At 40.4% G+C, this 21697-nt stretch overlaps 2 protein-coding genes across 6 annotated transcripts; both read right to left on the bottom strand.

Annotated features, from left to right (window-relative positions):
• On the bottom strand, positions 1-2709 carry LOC102221021. Its single transcript, XM_023350365.1, has 4 exons — positions 2570-2709; positions 1883-1986; positions 623-772; positions 1-538 (listed from the first exon to the last, which is right to left on the bottom strand). Exons 2-4 carry the CDS (start codon positions 1960-1962, stop codon positions 376-378), a joined length of 393 nt encoding a protein of 130 aa, XP_023206133.1. The 5' UTR covers positions 1963-1986; positions 2570-2709; the 3' UTR covers positions 1-375.
• Positions 2710-6164: 3455 nt separating this feature from the next.
• LOC102226908 (solute carrier organic anion transporter family member 1C1-like) lies at positions 6165-21528 on the bottom strand. 5 transcript variants are annotated; one of them, XM_023350363.1, is made up of 19 exons: positions 20614-21528; positions 20330-20423; positions 19485-19619; positions 17624-17765; positions 17382-17514; positions 17141-17268; positions 16246-16392; positions 16072-16170; positions 14987-15220; positions 14736-14900; positions 13069-13264; positions 12803-12968; positions 12500-12684; positions 11581-11645; positions 11391-11508; positions 8275-11294; positions 7563-7666; positions 6766-7244; positions 6165-6682 (listed from the first exon to the last, which is right to left on the bottom strand). In XM_023350363.1, exons 3-16 carry the CDS (start codon positions 19581-19583, stop codon positions 11039-11041), a joined length of 2133 nt encoding a protein of 710 aa, XP_023206131.1. In that variant the 5' UTR covers positions 19584-19619; positions 20330-20423; positions 20614-21528; the 3' UTR covers positions 6165-6682; positions 6766-7244; positions 7563-7666; positions 8275-11038. The 5 variants fall into 5 exon arrangements, with proteins under 5 accessions (XP_023206131.1, XP_023206132.1, XP_023206128.1 ...); XM_023350364.1 differs by having other exon boundaries at positions 10951-11294; XM_023350360.1 differs by having other exon boundaries at positions 7563-11294.
• Positions 21529-21697: the final 169 nt, after the last annotated feature.

Below are 21697 nucleotides of genomic sequence, written 5' to 3'. Positions count from 1 at the left end.
TGCTCACTGTGTTTTCTACCCCAACCTGTTGGGGAAGAAATACTTTTATTGGTTTAATTTGCATGTTGTGCTGAAACAGAAATCTCTTGCAAGAATTTTTTGTGAGAAGCTACATGTTTCTTCATTTCATTAGTGCTGTGATTTACGAGATTCACAAAGCTGGAAGAAAACATACGTGGATTCAGAAGGCTTAGATCAAAGGCACTGTAGTCTTGAAGCTTATAAAATGATTTTTAAAAAATCATCTTATGATGTGATTTACCATCAGAGTCGTCATTCATTCATTCATTCACTGTTACACATGATCATTAGGTCACTGGGGTATTCTCCCAGTTTGTACTACATAGGAATCGTGGCTCCTCTGGGCCAGTTCCCCTATGGCAGCTGGGCGGGAGGCAGATGTATCTCCCTCTTGCCGAAGGAGTTCTTGCCCACGTCTGTTTTTTTTTCTTTTTTGCCAGCTAGAACGTTCAAGTTGTATGCTAACTTCTCTCCCAGACAGGTAGGTAAGACGCACGCTCTCTTCTGTAAGTGATGACTGAAACAGATAAAACGTCACATTAAAAAAACAATAAAGAAACATGTTTTTACACGACAAAAGCTCATGTTCACGAGCGCGTACCTGTTCGTTGCTGTGAGCCCCCTCTCAGGCCGCGCGCCCATAAGGCCGGAGAACGGGTCGGCGATTAGCTCAGGCAGTGACCTGCTCTCCTTGTCTGGAAGAGCATTTTCTTGCTTGTCGTCGGAGGAAGAGGAACCGGAACTGAAGTACCTGCATTACAGATGGAAAAAGGTCACAGCATTTCACGCTGATGATACCCTCTTTTTGCACTGCAGGGTCCGGGCCTGGCCCAGCCTGGCTCCGTTCGACCCGGGCCTATTGGCAGGGGCGCAACTACATTCTTTCTGAGGTGCATTCGAACATGTCACCGGGAACCCCCCGCCCCCCTCCTCCTATGACATAAACCTGTATGAATAATATATGAATAATATGAATTATATTATATATAATATAATAATTTATATATATATGATATTTCAATAGTCAAAATACACAGTATTTTATATCACGACACAGGAATGTTAGTTTAATAAATACATGTATTGTAAAACATAATTATAGCACACAAGGTAAAAGATTCATATGTTAAGGTTAAAGGTTAGAACAACACTGTTTGAGTTACTGATGGTATTTTATTTGTATATTTTGTAGCTCTTACAGTGTGTTCACATACAAAGGCTGTTGAATAAAGGACTGTGAACCATCAGTTTGAGAGACCATCCTTTCAACCGGGACGATATATTGATCATTTCATACACAAACAGCTGTTAAGTACATAAAATGCTGACTAGAAAAAGCATTCCCCACATCGTTTTTGCGCCCCTTCTAGTGCAGCGCCTCTATGCGTTGCATACAGTGCATGGTCAGTTTTTGCGCCACTCATTATGTTCATGTGTTGGAGGAAATCTGAAGATACAGGAAATATAACAAATCGCCATTGGTGGCGCTGTTGCTGTGCACAAGAGATGTGAGCTGGCCCTGTAAAGAAGAAGACGAGGTTCCCTGTTGGAAAATAAACGTTGCCATGAGCTACTTCCAGTTATCTGCTTGAATATTATTTTATTTGACCTAGTGTATCATACACAACAAGATCAACTTCAAAACCCCTGAGATTATTTATGTACAACTGATGCAGACCAGGAAGCTGAGATATTCTTTCAGGATATCGCAGATAAATGGCTCATAATTTAGGTGCAAGCATTGCATTTTATTATTTATATCCAGACAGCTATTTAGGTTCATGTTTGAATGGATTTGATGAGTAAAGCTAAATTACGGAACCGCTGTCCACTTTACAGATTCTCCAGCTCATTTCCTCACCTGAGGCTTGGAGCGGCTGCGATGCAGCGGAGCAACACAAGCGCCGCCAGGAGAAACACAGGCACTCTCAGGTGATACATGGTGTTTCTGGTGCTGATGACTTCCTGGAGAAACACAAAGGGTTTCATCAACGTTAGACTTTGTTTTCTCCATCTTTACAGAAATGTTTTTTGTATAGTATGATATTCAAATTGGTAAAGAAAAAAAAATCCAAAACATTTAAAACACAATACAAAAACAGATTTCAATATGAAGCTAAAAATAATAGAAGCTGACATCAGTCATTTCTCTTAAGGGGTATTTATTGATTACTTTGGAATCAATAAATACCCAAAGGATTTGATGAGTGAATTCTTTTTTTAATCTCAAAATTTTAGTGGAAACAATCAAACGTGTGTTTGTCATGATTTATATATATAAAAAAGTATTATAGCTTTACATGAAACTGATTTATATTTTTAATAGAATAAACCAGCTTTTTGCTAATGGTTAAAAAATTGCATCCATTCTTGCTTGGTAAAAATCACTTGCCTTGGAAAATCTTGAAAAAGAAAAACAGATTTAGCAGAAATCTTGCATCAAAAACTAAAACAAACATTTGTAAAAGTCCAAACTTAAAGCAAGAACTTAGTGTCAGTAAAAAATAAAAATAAAGACCTATAGGAACTGGAAGGTTCCTATACTCACTGGGTGTAGCGTTTCGTCCTCGTCTGTCTGTTGAGCAGTCTGATGGTTTGTCAGGATGTCACAGTTTATAAACTCTTTGCTCAAACCACTTGTGACATCAGCTCTCTCCAAATATAGCCAAGCAATTTTATTTTCACGCAGGGTTGGGGGGAAAAGGGAGTGACTCTTATACGTTCAGATTTGTTTTCGGACAGCCGCATACAGAGGAATTGCTGCGCGTCATCATCATCATCACCTCCTTCGTCACCATTGTCATCAGTCGCCGTGTTGGGACTGACCCGCCGCAAACTCAACAGAGAGCAGAACTCTGTCAAAGTGCTGTTTGCCTTGTGAGACGCCTCATGAAGAACAGGTCGCCAAACTTGAGACCCTGAGGGACTCCAAGGCGATTAATAATAGATTTGAAGAAGAATTGCATTTAATAATGAATAGCCGCTTATCAGTTTAGTGTGATTTGTCATTTACTACAGATTCATTCATAACGTAATGATGAGGTGTAGAAAAATAAAATAAAATACTGCATGTATGTGAAACCCAATGAAGAAATGAACAATTACTGTTTTTAATGGACAAACTAAATTCTCCAAGCTAATTTTAACATCAGGCAAAACCAATCTGAGTAAATACAACAAAACAAAACACATTTCAAAGTAGGATTTGTTTAATGGAATAAAAACATGGAAAAAGTAATTGCTTTTTCACATTAGGGCAGGTTGATTTGGACACATTTCCTCCTAATGTATCAAAAATCTTCCATCACAGTTACTAAAGTTAAATTTGGATAAATGTTCCCCTGATGTATCAAAAATCATCCATCATAGTTACTAAAGTTAAATTTGGATAAATGTTCCCCTAATGTATCAAAAAATCTTCCATCAGAGCCAAAGTTAAATTTTGTTAATTGGGAAAACCAGACTAAATCACTTTTGGACGATTATGTTGTAATTCTCTTTAAATACCTTTTTTGATCTTACATTTTTTGGAATTTGGCAGCAAAGTCTGTGTCCAGCAATGCAAATAAAGTTGTGTGTCCATCAAGGCCTTTGGGAATGTGACCGACCAATGACAAATCTGACTTAATATTAGCCCTTGTGGCAGTTTTTGATGTGGATGATATGGGTCACTGCCCAGGGCGACATTATATTAGAGGGTGACACAGGCAGGTTCTGTCAACTGGGCCACAACAGGTTATCTATTGGCTTTTAGGGATGTCCAGTCAGAAGGGATTGGAGACATGGCAGTACAACGCCACTGGCTGATGATGCTGATGTTGGTGTCTGATTTATGTTTTCCTTTTAACCCTTCAGTGCTTGGAGAGGTGATGTCACACTGTGTGTGAGAGAGACGAGTAGCAATAAAACTTTGTTTTGCTGCTATCCATTGTGAGAAGCCCAGTTAGCATTTCTGATTCAGTGTATTCACTTACCTTAACTTTATAAACTCACAGTTTACGTTAGCATTTTAAAATTTCAGCAACTTTCTTAACAGGAAAAGACTGAAAACTCAAAAGTTTGTTTACCATTCAGCCTCCTTGTGAGGTTGCTCAGTTTGGTTTTCACCAGTTTGACAACATGTTTGTGAATTGGGTCAAAAATGTACAGCTTAATGTCTGTTTTTAGATAAAGAAACTGTGCAAAATAGCAAAGGTGGTAAAAAGACCAGTACCTGTCAGACTAGCTGAACATCAAATGTCTCTCTATGAGTTTCTCTGAAAAATTCTTGAATCTTCCTTCATGTTTCACTGATTGTTCTGAAGGCCATGTTGTAGTTCCTAGCTTTGTCACCAGGTGGCGCCACCGTTTGTGAGTAGTATTTCTTTTTCATACCAAAACATTGATTGAGAAGCTTCCAGGTCAGCGGACGTGGTGTTTTAATGTGGTTTTGTTATTTCGTTCGAGTGTGCGTCCATATCAATGGTAGGTTGCAGTGTATTTATGTTTGAGTGGCATTATATGTGCATTTTAGTATTTAGAACATTTCCTGTTGTTAGATTTTCTTTTAGAATAAGCGAAGGCTAGGCTAAGCTAATTTCTGTGCTAAAATGGTAAACTATATTATGTTTAGTTGCTTTCTTTTGCTTTATTTAACTTTAATATTAATGAAACAGACAAATAATATGATTAAAATATGTTTGAAAATGAGTGTCTGCGTTCATAGTGGATTGTAATTTGTATTTATTAATTTTTTGTAGAACCACACACAGGCCTACAAATGTCAATCCACGCACATCCTGCCTGTAAACCAGTTGTCACCGGCTGATTAAAGAGTCAAACCAGCACCTGGCTACATTATTGGCTCGGGGTCATCTGGGCATCTAATCGGTGCACATTCTGCTGTCACTACTTTCATGTAGAACCCCAGACGTATAGCAGCGTTATAACACTGATCCTGAAAATAGCTCACCTTGAGTTGAATCCCCTCAATAGCAACTTCCACACCAAGGAAAGTTGCTAGTGTGAGTTGTTAGCATTGTTTCCTGATTAGAAACCGTGCCAGCACAACCAGCCAGTTTCTGAGTGCATCTCTGCTTCCTCACAACTACACTTTACCTTAAACAGTGACAGAGTGATATTTTTCAATTCACCTCCCAAAACTTTGCACAAGACTCATAAAAGTTGAAAGGAAACCAGGAAAAAAACTTGAATAAATATTAATTCCACATACAGTTTGTGTGTAGACTAAAACAGAGATTACCTAGATCTACCTTAATCTCACTGGACACTGGCGTATAATTAATCGCAGTCTTATGAAAACACAACTGTAATTAATATTTGACCACTGCATACGACTCAGCCAGTCTACATTTTTTCCTTGTCAGAGGAATGGAGGGAAAATGTCATCCTGACCCACAGATCACTCAGGAACGCTAAGGAGGCAGATTTTCCCCAGGAAGTAGTAAAATTTCTGCTTCAAGAAAACAAAGTAAAGCAGTTTTTATTGCAACTTTGCAATAAATCCAAACACCGGTCCTCATAAACTGCAACATAAATGTCCGGAAAGGTTTGTTCCTGCTTTCGGTGTCGAACATGATTGAGATCAAAAGTCAGGGTGCACCTTCACAAAAGGTAGGGCACAAGTTCCATAAGGAAAGTTTTACAGTTACATATTCACATGAGCAGCAAAACGCCTCTGTTGTGAAAACACTAACATATTAGCCAAACCGCTAACCTTACCTATAACCCCAAATGTGTATGTTGTGCTAATTTCTAAACTAAAACTAATCTCTTGTGGAGACTTTGAGTGCATGTCCTATGCTCCATGTTTAGCACCACCTACAGGTCTGGGGGAGTAAAAATAGTGATTTGTCCTGATTTTGGCGTTTCCGTGTGGCTCAAAACATTTCTAGGAACGTTCTCAACTGGAGATGTGGACATTTTTTAAAACCAACAACCCATTTTACAAAATAATTAAAAAAACATCCTCAAGTCGATGGAGTGTAAAATGGCTCATGGCAAACTGTAGAGAAGGTTTCTTCTGGCTTTCTTTCTACAGTGACTTTCTTCATATCAGTCCTCCATAAAGGTCACATTTGTGGAGTGCCGACCAAAAGGTCACATTGAAAAGCAGTCTTAAATGACGAGCAAGGGACACGAAATGCTCACTGTGTTTTCTACCCCAACCTGTTGGGGAAGAAATACTTTTATTGGTTTAATTTGCATGTTGTGCTGAAACAGAAATCTCCTGCAAGAATTTTTTGTGAGAAGCTACATGTTTCTTCATTTCATTAGTGCTGTGATTTACGAGATTCACAAAGCTGGAAGAAAACATACGTGGATTCAGAAGGCTTAGATCAAAGGCACTGTAGTCTTGAAGCTTATAAATGATTTTTTAAAAATCATCTTATGATGTGATTTATCATCAGAGTCATCATTCATTCATTCACTGTTTCACATGATCATTAGGTCACTGGGGTATTCTCCCAGTTTGTACTATATAGGAGTCGTGGCTCCTCTGGGCCAGTTCCCCTATGGCAGCTGGGCGGGAGGCAGATGTATCTCCCTCTTGCCGAAGGAGTTCTTGGTTCCTCCTTTTTTGTCTTGACGGCCCAGGAAGTCTGGTAACTTTTGGTTCAAACAGGAAGCTTTGTTGCCCTCTCTCTTCTGTAAGTGATGACTGAAACGGATAAAACGTCACGTTAAAAAAACAATAAAGAACATGTTTTTACACGACAAAAACTCATGTTCACGAGTGCGTACCTGTTTGTTGCTGTGAGCCCCCTCTCAGGCCGCGCGCCCATGAGGCCGGAGAACGGGTCGGCGATTAGCTCAGGCAGTGACCTGCTCTCCTTGTCTGGAAGAGCATTTTCTTGCTCGTCGTCGTCGTCGGAGGAGCCGGAGCTGAAGTACCTGGATTACAGGTGGAAAAGGGTCAAAGTATTTCACGCTGATGATACCCTCTTTATACTAGCTGCTAGTCCTGAGTGAGAGGGGAGACAGTGGACACTTAGCCAGCCGTCCTAGGTTTGCACAATGGAGTGCTTTCTTAAGCCGTTTTTGCACTGCAGGGTCCAAGCCTGGCCAAGCCCGGCTCCGTTCCACCCGGTCCTATTATGTTCCTGTGGTGAAGGCTGATTGTAAATGTGACGATACAGGAAATATAACAAATCGCCATTGGTGGCGCGGTTGCTGTGCACAAGAGATGTGAGCTGGCCCTGTAAAGAAGAAGACGAGGTTCCCTGTTGGAAAATAAACGTTGCCATGAGCTACTTCCAGTTATCTGCTTGAATATTATTTTATTTGACCTAGTGTATCATACACAACAAGATCAACTTCAAAACCCCTGAGATTATTTATGTACAACTGATGCAGACCAGGAAGCTGAGATATTCTTTCAGGATATCGCAGATAAATGGCTCATAATTTAGGTGCAAGCATTGCATTTTATTATTTATATCCAGACAGCTATTTAGGTTCATGTTTGAATGGATTTGATGAGTAAAGCTAAATTACGGAACCGCTGTCCACTTTACAGATTCTCCAGCTCATTTCCTCACCTGAGGCTTGGAGCGGCTGCGATGCAGCGGAGCAACACAAGCGCCGCCAGGAGAAACACAGGCACTCTCAGGTGATACATGGTGTTTCTGGTGCTGATGACTTCCTGGAGAAACACAAAGGGTTTCATCAACGTTAAACTTTGTTTTCTCCATCTTTACAGAAATGTTTTTTGTATAGTATGATATTCAAATTGGTAAAGAAAAACATTAAAAAAAGAGAGGTAACACACTATAAAAAAAACAGATTTCAATATGAAGTTAAAAAATAATAGAAGCTGAGATCAGTCATTTCTCATACGGGGTATTTATTCAATAAATATATATACTGTTTACATAAATATATAATCAATAAATACCCAATGGATTTGATGAGTGAAATCTTTTTTAATCTCAAAATATTAGTGGAAACATTCAAACGTGTGTTTGTCATGATTTATATATATAAAAAAGTATTATAGCTTTACATGAAACTGATTTATATTTTTAATAGAATAAACCAGCTTTTTGCTAATGGTTAAAAAATTGCATCCATTCTTGCTTGGTAAAAATCACTTGCCTTGGAAAATCTTGAAAAAGAAAAACAGATTTAGCAGAAATCTTGCATCAAAAACTAAAACAAACATTTGTAAAAGTCCAAACTTAAAGCAAGAACTTAGTGTCAGTAAAAAATAAAAATAAAGACCTATAGGAACTGGAAGGTTCCTATACTCACTGGGTGTAGCGTTTTATCCTCGTCTGTCTGTTGAGCAGTCTGATGGTTTGTCAGGATGTCACAAAGTATAAACTCTTTGCTCAAACTACTTGTGACATCAGCTCTCTCCAAGTATAGCCAAGCAATTTTTATTTTCACGCAGGGTTGGGTGGAAAAGGGAGGGGCTCTTATACGTTCAGATTTGTTTTCGGACAGCCGCATACAGAGGAATTGCTGCGCGTCATCATCATCATCACCTCCTTCGTCACCATTGTCATCAGTCGCCGTGTTGGGACTGACCCGCCGCAAACTCAACAGAGAGCAGAACTCTGTCAAAGTTTGCCTTGTGAGACGCCTCATGAAGAACAGGTCGCCAAACTTGAGACCCTGAGGGACTCCAAGGCGATTAATAATAGATTTGAAGAAGAATTGCATTTAATAATGAATAGCCGCTTATCAGTTTAGCGTGATTTGTCATTTACTACAGATTCATTCATAACGTAATGATGAGGTGTAGAAAAATAAAATAAAATACTGCATGTATGTGAAACCCAATGAAGAAATGAACAATTACTGATTTTAATGGACAAACTAAATTCTCCAAGCTAATTTTAACATCAGGCAAAACCAATCTGAGTAAATACAACAAAACAAAACACATTTCAAAGTAGGATTTGTTTAATGGAATAAAAACACGGAAAAAGCAATTGCTTTTTCACATTAGGGCAGGTTGATTTGGACACATTTCCTCCTAATGTATCAAAAATCTTCCATCATATCTTACCAAAGTTAAATTTTGTTAATTGGGAAAACCAGATTAAATCACTTTTGAACTATTATGTTGTAATTCTCTTTAAATAAAATTTTTTGGAATTTGGCAGCAAAGTCTGTGTCCAGCAGTGCAAATAAAGTTGTGTGTCCATCAAGGCCTTTGGGAATGTGACCGACCAATGACAAATCTGACTTAATATTAGCCCTTGTGGCAGTTTTTGATGTGGATGATATGGGTCACTGCCCAGGGCGACATTATATCAGAGGGTGACACAGGCAGGTTCTGTCAACTGGGCCACAACAGGTTATCTATTGGCTTTTAGGGATGTCCAGTCAGTAGGGATTGGAGACATGGCAGTACAACGCCACTGGCTGATGATGCTGATGTTGGTGTCTGATTTATGTTTTCCTTTTAACCCTTCAGTGCTTGGAGAGGTGATGTCACACTGTGTGTGAGAGAGACGAGTAGCAATAAAACTGTATTTTGCTGCTACCCATTGTGAGAAGCCCAGTTAGCATTTCTGATTCAGTGTATTCACTTACCTTAACTTTATAAACTCACAGTTTACGTTAGCATTTTAAAATTTCAGCAACTTTCTTAACAGGAAAAGACTGAAAACTCAAAAGTTTGTTTACCATTCAGCCTCCTTGTGAGGTTGCTCAGTTTGGTTTTCACCAGTTTGACAACATGTTTGTGAATTGGGTCAAAAATGTACAGCTTAATGTCTGTTTTTAGATAAAGAAACTGTGCACCACTGCATACGACTCAGCCAGTCTACATTTTTTCCTTGTCAGAGGAATGGAGGGAAAATGTCATCCTGACCCACAGATCACTCAGGAACGCGAAGGAGGCAGATTTTCCCCAGGAAGTAGTAAAATTTCTGCTTCAAGAAAACAAAGTAAAGCAGTTTTTATTGCAACTTTGCTCACGTTTGGATTGAATCCAAACACCGGTCCTCATAAACTGCAACATAAATGTCCGGCAAGGTTTGTTCCTGCTTTCGGTGTCGAACATGATTGAGATCAAATGTCGACGGGAGATGATTGGTAAACCTGCACCCTGCACCCACCGATTTAATGACGTGTGGTCTGTAATAATAATTGAGAGGATCCAATCTGCAGTGTTGACAGTGGATTATGTCCAAACATCCTATAGATGTTTCTGAGAGGAAGGTGTTGCAACAGAGAGAGCATGTGCCCATGTAAGGTGTATGCATCTCTTTCTAGGTCCACCCAGCTCATGACGCATCAACAAACACAAAGAAACAGCGTCAACCAAGCTCCGCTGGGAATACAAAGTGTCGCATTCATCCTTTCAATTATACGCAAATATACACATGGTGGGAATGTCCAGCCACCATACTGCTGCAGGAGGAGCTGGTGCCCTTCATTTAACAGATGGCATCTTTATAAGCACATTATATGGAAATGTTGAAGCAACATCTAAAGACGTCAAACAGGAAGTAAAACTTGGGCACAGATTGGTCATCCAGATGAATAAACAAGTGGTTACAAAGTGGCTTAAGGACAACAAAGTCGACGTTTTGGAGTCAAAAACAAATGTAGAGAAGATCTATAAAAACCCAAATGGGACAAAATCTCTTACTGAAGGATTTATTTATTGCCAAAAATAGCATTTTTAAACAAGAGGTTTGATTAAACAATCAGTTTTGCTTTCAACATGGCAGAGATGTAGCGTTGTCATATGTACAAAAAGGTCAGTATATTAAATTGCTGCTCCACCTGTCTGTAGTAGTAAAATGAACTGTTACATGATAACCAATATGGAGGTAAACAGACCTAGCAAGAGAAGACTAACTTGAACTGCCTGCTTTATTGCATGACTTAGGAAATAATGATCTTTTTAGACCAGAGGTTTTGTTGATAACATTCTCTGACCATCTATGAGAAAGAAAAACAACTCACCTGAAGTCTCTGTCAGGTTCCCATCATATATATTTATGAAAAATAGACTATTATTTGCAATGAGTCGCTCTGTTCTGACTATTTCCCCTCATCCTTCCAAGTCTTTCTCAACTCCAGCAGAGTCTGTTTTGTCAGAAGACGGTTTGGGACTTGTGTTCCCAGCACTGCTCTTCTCCTGAATGTCCAGCTGAACCATAATTCCACTTTCCTTTGCCGCTCTGGGTTGTTGCAGCTCTGTCTCCCGGTCTGCTTTCCAAAACTGTCGCTTCAGGAGGACGATGACGGCAATCATGAAGAAATAGGAAGTGCCGCTGAGGCAAGTAATCAGACCAAGGAAAACGATTCTTTCATTGGAGACAATGAACAAACGAAAGGTCAGATTAGAAGCTTAAAGATGACGGAAGAGCCTTTTTTTTTTTTTGTGCTAGCGGACGTGTTACCTGTACATATTTGAGTCGTAAATGCGACACGCCCCTCTTCCTCCGCACTTCTTGATAGACCACTTCAGGCAAGTAGAGTCTATCAGAGCTCCAAAATACACAGGCGCTGGAATTCCACCTACAAAATGTAGCGCAGATATTACATAAAAGAATCTCAGATGATATATACAAGGGAAACAATGATGCTTACCAAGAGTCCTGGTTACCAAAGTCTGAATACCCAAAGCGAGGGATTTGAGGTCTGGTGTGATGCAGCTATGTTGAAAAAACAAAAAGAAAGCAATGAGGAAACACTTTTAAGCAAGTAATATTTACAGTTAGGAACAATAAAACTGGAAACTGTAACTCAACTTTGTCTCTTTTCAGAATATAGGGAGGTCAAAGCAGTTTCTGTTTAGGTCACGTAATTACTTCTGTATACTAAGTAATCAAATACCATAGTTTTTGAAAGTCATACCTGTTGAAATGCAACTTTGTGTGATATAAAATCATAAAGCCCTTGGGTTGTTTTGGTTTTTCTGTGTTTGTATTTGTGATGACTTGCTGTCTGTGTTAGGCCTTAGTTATTCCTTGTTTTCTCTTTTCTTGTTTTGATTTAGATCAGTCTTTGTTTCTTTCTTACTTCAGACTGCTCTTAGTTATTTTTGGTCGGATCACGTTTATTGTTCATTTCTTGTGTTGGTTAGTTATTCGTAACTTGTAAATGTATGTTTTACCGGTTTTATTACTCCTCCTACTTTCATACTCCTCTCTCCCTCAGCCTGCCACCTTCTCTCTCCTCACAGCTGCACCCTGTTTCTAATTAGCCCTGATCCGTCGTTTACCATTCAAGCTGTAGAAAGACGGTATTACGCTTTGGAGCACATTGTTCTGTGTGCAGTTTGAGAGTCGGACAGATTCCTAAATTCTAGACTGCACACATTAAACGTGCTAACAGTTTTTTAGGTCTCTTCCACTGTTTTAAATCCTTGACTTGGATACTTTTCCTTAAGTAGGGTGACTTTCTGACCCAGTTTCAAGTCTTTTGCACCTTACTGCATAACGACAACGCAAGACAAATATTCATTGTCATTTTCTATTTACTTCTAAGGGAATAATTTTGCACAGACCGTATGATGACCATGTAGCCGGGCGTGGCTCCCAGAGAGTTGATGAAGGAGCTGAGAACAGAAACAGCCATGTAGGAGGTGAAGCTGCGGCTGCAGTCCTTAGCGTGAGGGCACTGACCCAGCCTCACTGACATGGAGCTGCCAGGCGGATAAGAGGTGGAGACACAGCTGCAGTTGTGAAAAACCTGCAAAAGAGGTAATCAGAACGTTGGTTCTGCTGACACTCAAGCAGAACCTATCAGCAGTCCTTGCTGATAGGTTGAAGTGTTTCAGTGACACTTTCAGCGAAATTCGCTTCCCTACTGTGTTTTTGCCGCGTCCGCTTGAGTTGAGGCAGCCCGCCATGCATGGCGAGACGTAGGTGATGCCGCTGTCCGAACAGACGGGGTCCCACTCATCTGGCGAGCAAGAGCAGTCTCTGTTACAGTCTGAGAAGAGCATCTCCCCATTGTATGATACACTCTGTGTCCTGAAGGCACAAAGTAAAGAAGGTGGAGAAGATATGTATGGTGGACAAATTGTATGAACGAGGCTATCTTTTGGGGCGGGGGGTCTGTCTTAATGCTGACCCATTGTATGATACAGTGAGGCCAGCCACTGGCCTGTTGTCACACTTGGTGCCAAACTGCAGTAGTAAGAGAAGGTACCCCATGAAAGATGTGGCAAAAGAAAGCTGGGCTCCTGACACCACACTCAGCTTGTACCTCCTCATCAGGAGCCCCCCCAAAAAGATTCCCACGGCCACTGCAGGTAGGTTCAGCACTCCTGAGAGGAAAAAACACAACAAACAATGTTTACTGGAGAAAAGAGCAGAATAGGGTGTGTGCAGGTTTCAGCAAGTCAAATGTACGACTTTGTAAGACCTTTTAATGCCACCATGAATGAAATATAAGACTATAAATATAAAGGATGTTTGGGGGAACTTGCTGTGTTGCAGTCAAGGATAGCAAACAAAAACGGTGAATCTGGCTTCAGCCTTCTCAAACATGGCTCTCTGCAGCCTTAACTCCCATAGTGCCAAGCTGAAAAGTGTTTTGTACATAGCCTCAAAAGGGTTAGCAACATAAGTGAGCCAGTGGCAAAAAGAGACTTACGCATGATAAACGCAAAAAAGTTAGCAAGCCAGAAAGGCTATATTAGCAGCTAGCCAGCTATACCGTCAACCGCTTCAAGTAACAGCGTAAAGAAGACGTCAACGAATGAATTTCTGCCTGACAGAAAAGTCTGCCAAGACAAAAGGACGTTAAATAGTTCTACCATGACTAAATTTAAGACCCATTATTAAGGCCAACTTACATTTTTAAAAATGAAGCCATTTTAAGGCCTTTAAACACAAGAATTTAGGACTTTTTAAGGATGCACGGACACTCGCACATACAGTACTATCTGACTGGTCGTCCAGGCTGTTGCTTTTTTGCTGGATCAGCGGTATGCAGACGATACGCAATTCTTTTTTTAGACTAACACCACAAAACAACATAAAGCTTCAGTGGAGTCAGCAGCCAGGACATCATTTGTGAACATAATATTTATCTTTGAAGAAAGAGGGTAGTTTTACTATGTTTTTTTTCCCTTTTTATACAAAAATTGCTCATCCAAAGATTACATGTTCACAAAGTACATAAACACCTACTCGTTAGGTGAGCTTACCTGTAGTTTCTGAGCCAAATGAACAAAAGCTTGCATAACAACCTTTCAATATCTGTTCAAGTTAGCACGTTAACGTGAAGCAATGACTTACTGTTGTGGGAAAATGAACCAGATCAGAGTAAGAATGCTGGTCAGAACTGGAGCATAAATTATTGTTTCTACCTGAGTGCTGCCAGATCATTGGCTTGTTTACCTTTTTTGGCACAGGCGTTCATTGACCAGTGTGGTAATTTACTGACAGACCATGCACACCTGGAGGTCTGTTGTTTTAAATTTTCCTAAGCTAGCCTTTGCTCTAAGAGAACATTTCTTTTCATTTCTTCATCCTCTCAGAACAGATCGACAAATAAATCTCTTATGTCTTATGAATTTAAATTTTGTATGATGAATGCTTTATTAAAACTACTTGTCGGTAGGGTGGCTGTTGTATTCAGCACCGATACTCACTGTTCAAAGGGCCTAAATGCTATTTGATTTAACTATTCCAAAGCATTTTTTTTACTTTAATAAATATTTTTCCAATTTAACAACCACTATATCAACCAACTGTCTGTAGTTTATTAACAGGTGATTCTGAGGGATTTACCTATGAGGAAGTTTGCTCTGGATGCTGATTGTCCAAATTGCTGCTCCATGTATTTGGCTTTGAAAGTCAACAGGCCTATAAATGAGTTAAACTTCAGAATGCTCGCACAAAGAAGCAGGAAGTAAGCAGGGGTCCCCAAGAGACGTTTCAGTGACGGAAGGAACCCTTTTGAAGGACATGGAGAGAAAAAACAAGAAGTTACTAAAAAAGCCACATCTACTTTTCCAGACGAATAACATTTCTGCTGCAACCTTTTGCGATTTCGGTCAGCTTGATGGTTTGGTTGCTGTTCTGTGCACTCCCTGCCCCAACGAGGATCAGGGAGGGAGGAGTGGGTTTATCCGTTTCATGCCCTTGTTTGGGAAGCGAGCGCGGCAGGAACCAGAAAGGGATACTGGAGACCAGCAGCAGGGAAGAGGATACCAGGAAGCCCAGCCACCAGGCACCCACCCAGCGGGAATCTTTTGGAGTTATGGTGACGCTTTCTGCACCGAGAAAGAAAACAGTTTTGCATCTGAGGGCAACAACAGGAGCTAAGAGATTAAAAAACAGAAACAAAATGGAAGAAAAGACAAGGGGATAAAATATGTCTACAAGAAAGAGAGGGGGATGAGAAGGAAAGGGAAAAGGACAGAATGGGAAAATAACACATTTTAGACAATAAAACGGATAAAAGTCTGCAAAACAATTTTTCGTGCTGTTTTTCTATTTCTTCCTGGTTATATGGAATGGAAAAATGCTGAAAATAAATCCCATATTTTTTATGCTTTTCCAGACTGCAGAGTAACTCTGGTAACCACATGAAGGAGCAGATTTTGTTTTGCTTTGACTTTCAGAGATGGGAATATGTGCTGGAACTTGCCACTGAACTTCATCTTATTGTGGGGAATAAATAATTGATTTGGGGAAACAAGTCAAGAATTTCCCCAAGGGAACTCAGAAAAGTTCCCACTAACCTTCACTGACATGTCTGCTACCTGTTTTGGTGCAAGTGTGTCAAACCTTTTGCCCTACAAACAGCAGGCTCGGTCTAAATGAAGCTCAGAACACGGTCAGTCCCTTGTGTCCGCTTTGTCACAAAGAGAGAGATTGCTGCCAAAAAGGTCTAAAAGACTCATTTTAATCTGAAATTGAGGGCGGTGGGGGGTCTGCACAGGAGTTCTACCTTTGGTTTACTGTGATAATCAGTCAGAAAACATGACTAATGCTACTGCATGTCATATATTATTAATCCAAGTAGATTAGAAGCAACATCCTAAATAATTTTGGTACAATTTCGCATATTTATCACCAGAACGTGTTCAGAAAATGTACTTGGACAAACTGTCATACTTACCAATATCAACATATCCAATGTCAACGTAAAGTTTAGCACAATAGGAACCCAGGAGAAATCCAAACATGGGGCCCAGGAGAGTAATAGTCTGGAGACAAGCTGCCAAAATATGAAGAAAATAAGTCTGCCTTTAAAACCACAAAGTTCAGCTTCACGACTCATTTGATCATTTACCGATGTAGAAAGGAGAGTTTTCCGCTTTAGCGAAGTCGTCGACGTACGAGATGCCCAGGGGCGTGACGGGAGTTTCTCCGATCCCGCGCAAAGCGTTCCCAAGGAACACATAGATCCACATGTGGGAGCTGGACTCTCTCTCACAGCCTGATAAACACAACCATGAACAGCATACAGGGATACAGTGAGGATACCAAAAACATATGTATAGTTTTGAGGTAGCTAGCCTGCTAACTAGTTTTAAAAAAACAGCAAGATAGCAAGATAAATAGAAAGAAAGAAAGAAGGATGGAAAAAAAGCTAGCTAGCCAGACAGACAGATAGATAGATTTGAGAAAACATTGCATAAAGATACAATTGCAGGAATTTTTTATCTTCACTTTTCTAAATACAATGTAGTCTTTTCTGTTTTGTTCTTTTCTTAAATGTTTCGTTACAAGTGTCGTTCTGTGAAATTTGCGTTTACTGAAATGTAACTTGTTTTTGGGAACCAAAAGAAATCTGTGCTTATTTTGCAAAAAGTGATGTTTTTGTGGCAAGTTTTGGTTTTGTGCCTTGTTACGGCAATAAAGCAAATGTTATTTTCAGAAGATATTATAAGATAATGAAATAAAATGAATGGTTAATTTATCTATTCACATTCACATTAAAACCACCCACTGTATTTGTCACTAACAGCCTGCCTTTCCTCGGGTATTTTATTTTATTTTTTATATTACTTAGGTGGCAATTTTGCTCTTACTTTACAGCATTTTATTCTTTATTCTGTAACCCTTTGCACACAATAAGAAAACACTGCTGTCATTACACGTATGAAGTTAAAGGTGTACTCTACGTGTGTCAGTCGGTCAGAAAATTGTTTTGACCATTAGATCACAGGATAAACGGCTGATACCTTTGCTGTCTTCCACAGAAGGCTCAATCTGAATTTCTGGCATGTCGACAGTCTTCAGAGGATCCACACATGCTGGAATGCTCACATTACTGTTCTGGAGAACCTGAATAACTGTGTCATACTTATAGCTGTGAAATTAAGCCACAAAACGATGTCAAATATCGCAAATAATTCCCATCGGTCTTTCAGATTTTGTTGTTGTTTTTTTTTTCTGAGTGTAAAGGTTTCCGTTGGCGCTTACAATCCCATGAAGAAATGCGTCAGGCCCGTGAGAAGGGCGCCGACGGCCATGAGCAAACACCCGGCAGCGATGAGTCTGGGCCGATGGAGCTGAGCCCCAAAATGGCTGACCACGGCGAGAAACAGCAAGTTACCTGACGTCAGAGAAAGACAAGAAGGAATAGAAAATGTCAGCAGTGTCGACAGTGACGTGTTCTGAAGACGAACAGATGGACTTGCTGGGCTGCGCGGGTAAAGCGGTACCCATCTCAAAGCTGCCATCTATGAGGCCGACGCGCGTGCTGGAGAGGTCGAAGCGTCTCTCTATCTGAGTGATGGAGCTCTTCATGTAGGTGCCTGTCAGCGCCTTGGAGAAGTAGGCGAAGGAGAGCGCTATGATGAACATCTAGGGAACACAAAACAGAGGGAGACGCGGTGAGAGCTACCGTCCTGCTTTTATCTTCTACCATCCACTACCTGGAAGTCAAGAGAATTGAACCAGATTTAATCTGAGCCAGGCCAGTTCTTCTAGTCTGAAATTGGATGATTGTTTCATTTTCCAACTGTCTTTCATTCTGCAGAAGACTTTAAGGTATTATTAACCTTTGAGTGCGAGTGTTTTCACAAACGAGCGCATTTTAAATCACATTTTTTTGTAACCAAACCAACACAAAGTAGCTAGAAAAGGAACAATTCTTGTTATTATGTGGGTTTTTTTTTTTAGACTGCTGTGACTGAGAAAAGCCTTCCATGTTATCTTTGGAGTAAACATTTTTGCTTTTTTGCTTCATTTTAGCAACATTAACAGGGACATATCGTGCAACGTCCACTTTTTTTAGCCTTTGTGTACTTTGTGTACTCAAAACGATATCAAATATCGCTACATCTCTTCTGTCCTGGTGTCGCGTAGATATCTTTATATTCTTTTTGAGTTATATTTTTTCAATCTGTTCATTTTTCTCTGTTGCCTCTGACGTTTTTCTCGTCTATGATGTCTCTGCAAGTGCTAAACAAGGTCATGACTTCCAGCTGATCAGTTTGGTGAAATCCGCCATATTTTTTTGTTTTTCCTTGCAGTGATTTTGTAGTCCAAGTTCAGTTATGGCGAGCTTGCAATTAGACAGAACCAAAATGTTTGGTTCTGGCATGTATTGCTGCACAGATTTCCTTGCGTTGTCCTCCGACGTCAGAGCCTCTTTGAATTGTCTAGTTAAAATGAATTTTTCTCAGTAAAAATTCATTTTCCTGAGAAAATGAATTTTCTCAGTGGGGAAAGTCTGTTTGCGTGGAGCACTTAAGGACCTCTGCGACAGCAACGTCCGCCAGTATCAAGAGGGATTTTCCAAAAGACTTCGTCTGATTGAGGGGTAACCTACCCTAACCCTAACCCTAACCCTAACCCTTCCGGTTAACTTGAAAAGATGAAATCACTTTTCTATTTTAGCTAGAGACAACCGTATTAGGTTTCTCTTGTAACAACGGGTTTTAAATAATTCCTACATTCAAGTCCACCCAGGACTTGTACAGCTCCAGGGTCAGGAGAGGGGCAGCCAACATTTCTGCAGACCCCACACATCCTGGACACATTTAGCACGACGCTCTTTGACGAAACCAGCCGCTACAGAGACACTCTCTTATTTTTCTTATTTACATCTAAAGGGGGGGGGGGGGATTAAAAATCATTTTGCATTTGCCCTTTTCATACATTTATATTTTAAATGTCTTTATCAGGAGCAAAGTGGGGCCAAAATCCAATCCCTTGTTTTGTGTGCGCAAACCTGGTGAGTAAAGCTGATTCTGATTTATGTGCAACTTAGACTCCCCCAATGACTCTAAACTTGCTTGTCTTCAGAAAAACCCCAAAAAGGCAACAAGAGAGCAAAAGGTAGCACTCATCCTGAGCCAAACAGTGAACCCAGAGCCTTCCAGATGCAAGAGGCCGCTGCTAATAGTTGCACCATTATTCTGCTTTTTAGGCTTTTAACTTGTTTTTTTTTTTTTATTTCTATCGAAAGGCAATTACACTTGAGAGCATCAAAAAGAATGTGCTGTAAGAATACCAAGATTAGAAGAGAAAAAAAAAGAGAAAAATCTGAGAAGTGCAGGTTACAAATAGCTCGAGTACTTTGAGAGTGGAGAGGCGCTTTCTGCTTTTCCGTTCAGTGGGGTCACAGAGAGCCTGCTGGCTGGTCATCTGGCTGACGTCCTGCGAAGACTCTTCCATCTTCTGACTTTTGTGTCTGCCTTCCTCCTCTGTGCTCTGTTGGAGAGAGGATCAGAAAATTACTAATGAAATTCTTTGAATAACTTCAATTCCACAAAAAAAAAAAAAAAAAAATCTCACAAGTATTAGTTCAAAAGAAACAGAAAATATAAAAAGGATTGAATCTAGATGCAGGTTGTTCCGTGCAACACTTCTAAGCAGATATCCTAAGCTTTTTATGTACAAATATAAATTCATAAAGTCTGGAACAATATGCTTATGTGTCTCTGTTGTGCAAATGAATAACCAGTGCAGACCTATGAGAGATAGGCACTGAGGAAACAGCAGCCATCACATGTTCACAATCAGTATTTTATATTTGGATTTAAGTATTTGGGACTTGGTTTCTCTGCAACCTGAGACACTCAAGTTGCAAGGTGGGGTGTATGTGCAGTGGTCATGCGAAACATTACGACCACTAACAATTGAAGCAAACATAAATACAAGGGAACTGGGTGAGAGCATTTCCAGAACTGCAGCTGCCGTGAGGTGTTCACTCCACGGTCGACCAGTCCTGAAAACGTCGCCTCCGTGTGACTTGTAGGAAAATCTACAACAAATGCAAACTTGTGAAAGTTCTGCTTTTTAAAGTATTGCTGCAGTTGAGTTTGTCGTTTTGCTCTGGAAAAACGGATAGCTCGATTAAAGCAAAAAAAAAAAAAAAAGAAAAAAAGCCAATTGATGAGACATTCATCTGCGGTCGGTACCTGCGTCGACTCCCCTTCTCGGTCGTCTCAGGTGAGTTTGAGTCAGCTGATGCTCGACTCAGTCCATTTCAGGAAGAAAGAGCTGCTGACAAGCCTGCAATCATATGTCAGGTAGACGGACTGTAACGATGGATCTCTGACAGAAAATCTATATCTTTAGTCACTTCATGACCCCATTAGTAGCCCCCAAAGGGCAGCATGCCTTTTATAAATTATTCATCTATGACCACAAGTCTTGGTTTTCTTTATGTTACACATACATAGAAAACAAACAAAAATAATACCTAGAGCATCTTTAGCACTGGAGGCTCCCCTTCCTTCTTCTTCTTCTTTCTCTTCTTCCTCGTCTCTTCCTCGTTAAGCACCCATGTATCTCTTCTTCGACTGAATGGAGACAGCTCTGCTCTCCCCTCTAGCTCCTATTCTCCTGGCTCAGACTAGCGCTGCTACTTGGATCCAGCAAGACAAAAGCGCCGACACATTTTTATTCCATACACATGCCAACCAGTCCAGGAGGAGGACAGCAAAGAGGGCAGAGAAGGATGTGGGGCTTTGGTGCTCAGGCGTGAGAGGGTGGCGGAGGGAGGTGGAGGGGTGGTCATAGATTAGCGCTTTTGGACAAGTCTCTGGATTTTTAATGAGGTAAAAATGTACTTGCTGCTATCACAAAGAATTGGAAGAACTTTTTGTTTCTTTTCTACGACGCCTGGTCAGATAAAGAAAGAAGCACAAACACCCGATACGCATGCCAGGCTCGGGGGGCCGACACCAAGTTGACGGAGAACCCCGAAGGTGGAACAGTTGCACCTCTGCAAATGAATGTGTCTGGAATGCTGTGTGAGTCCCGTACGACTTGTATGGTCACACACACACAATCAGCTTTGTTCTCACAGACGCCGAGGATTACTGAGCATAAGCCTGAAATTCCTGCACAAACTGTACAGGAAGTAGTTCCACTTTGGGCCGTAAGCTTGCCGACTCTAAGCTGACCAGAAAGTGTATCCAACATTGTATTGACTCACTACGGAATGCATTCTAAACTACAGTAGAAATGTTGTTGTGTTTTTTTTTTGCTTGTTGCAGATTTATCATCTGAAGATAAGATGTGCCTTCATGTAACTTTGCCTTATTAATATCCCTTAAACCACAGGTGTCAAACTCCAGTCCTGGAGGGCCACTGCCCTGCAACTTTTAGATGTGGCTCTGTTGCACCACACCTGAATAGAATAATTAGGTCATTAGCAAGGCTGGGAGAACTGATCTACACAAGGAGGATGTAATTAAACCATTTCATTCCAGTGTTTTGTACCTGTGGCCCTTGAGGACTGGGGTTTGACACCCCTGCTAAACATTTTGTCTGGTTCCAAA

This window comes from Xiphophorus maculatus, chromosome 17 (genome assembly GCF_002775205.1).
Source record: "Xiphophorus maculatus strain JP 163 A chromosome 17, X_maculatus-5.0-male, whole genome shotgun sequence".
Classification (NCBI taxonomy): Eukaryota; Metazoa; Chordata; class Actinopteri; order Cyprinodontiformes; family Poeciliidae; genus Xiphophorus; species Xiphophorus maculatus.
The sequence above is the reverse complement of the archived record's forward strand: the minus strand, read 5'-3'. Positions and strand labels throughout refer to the sequence as shown.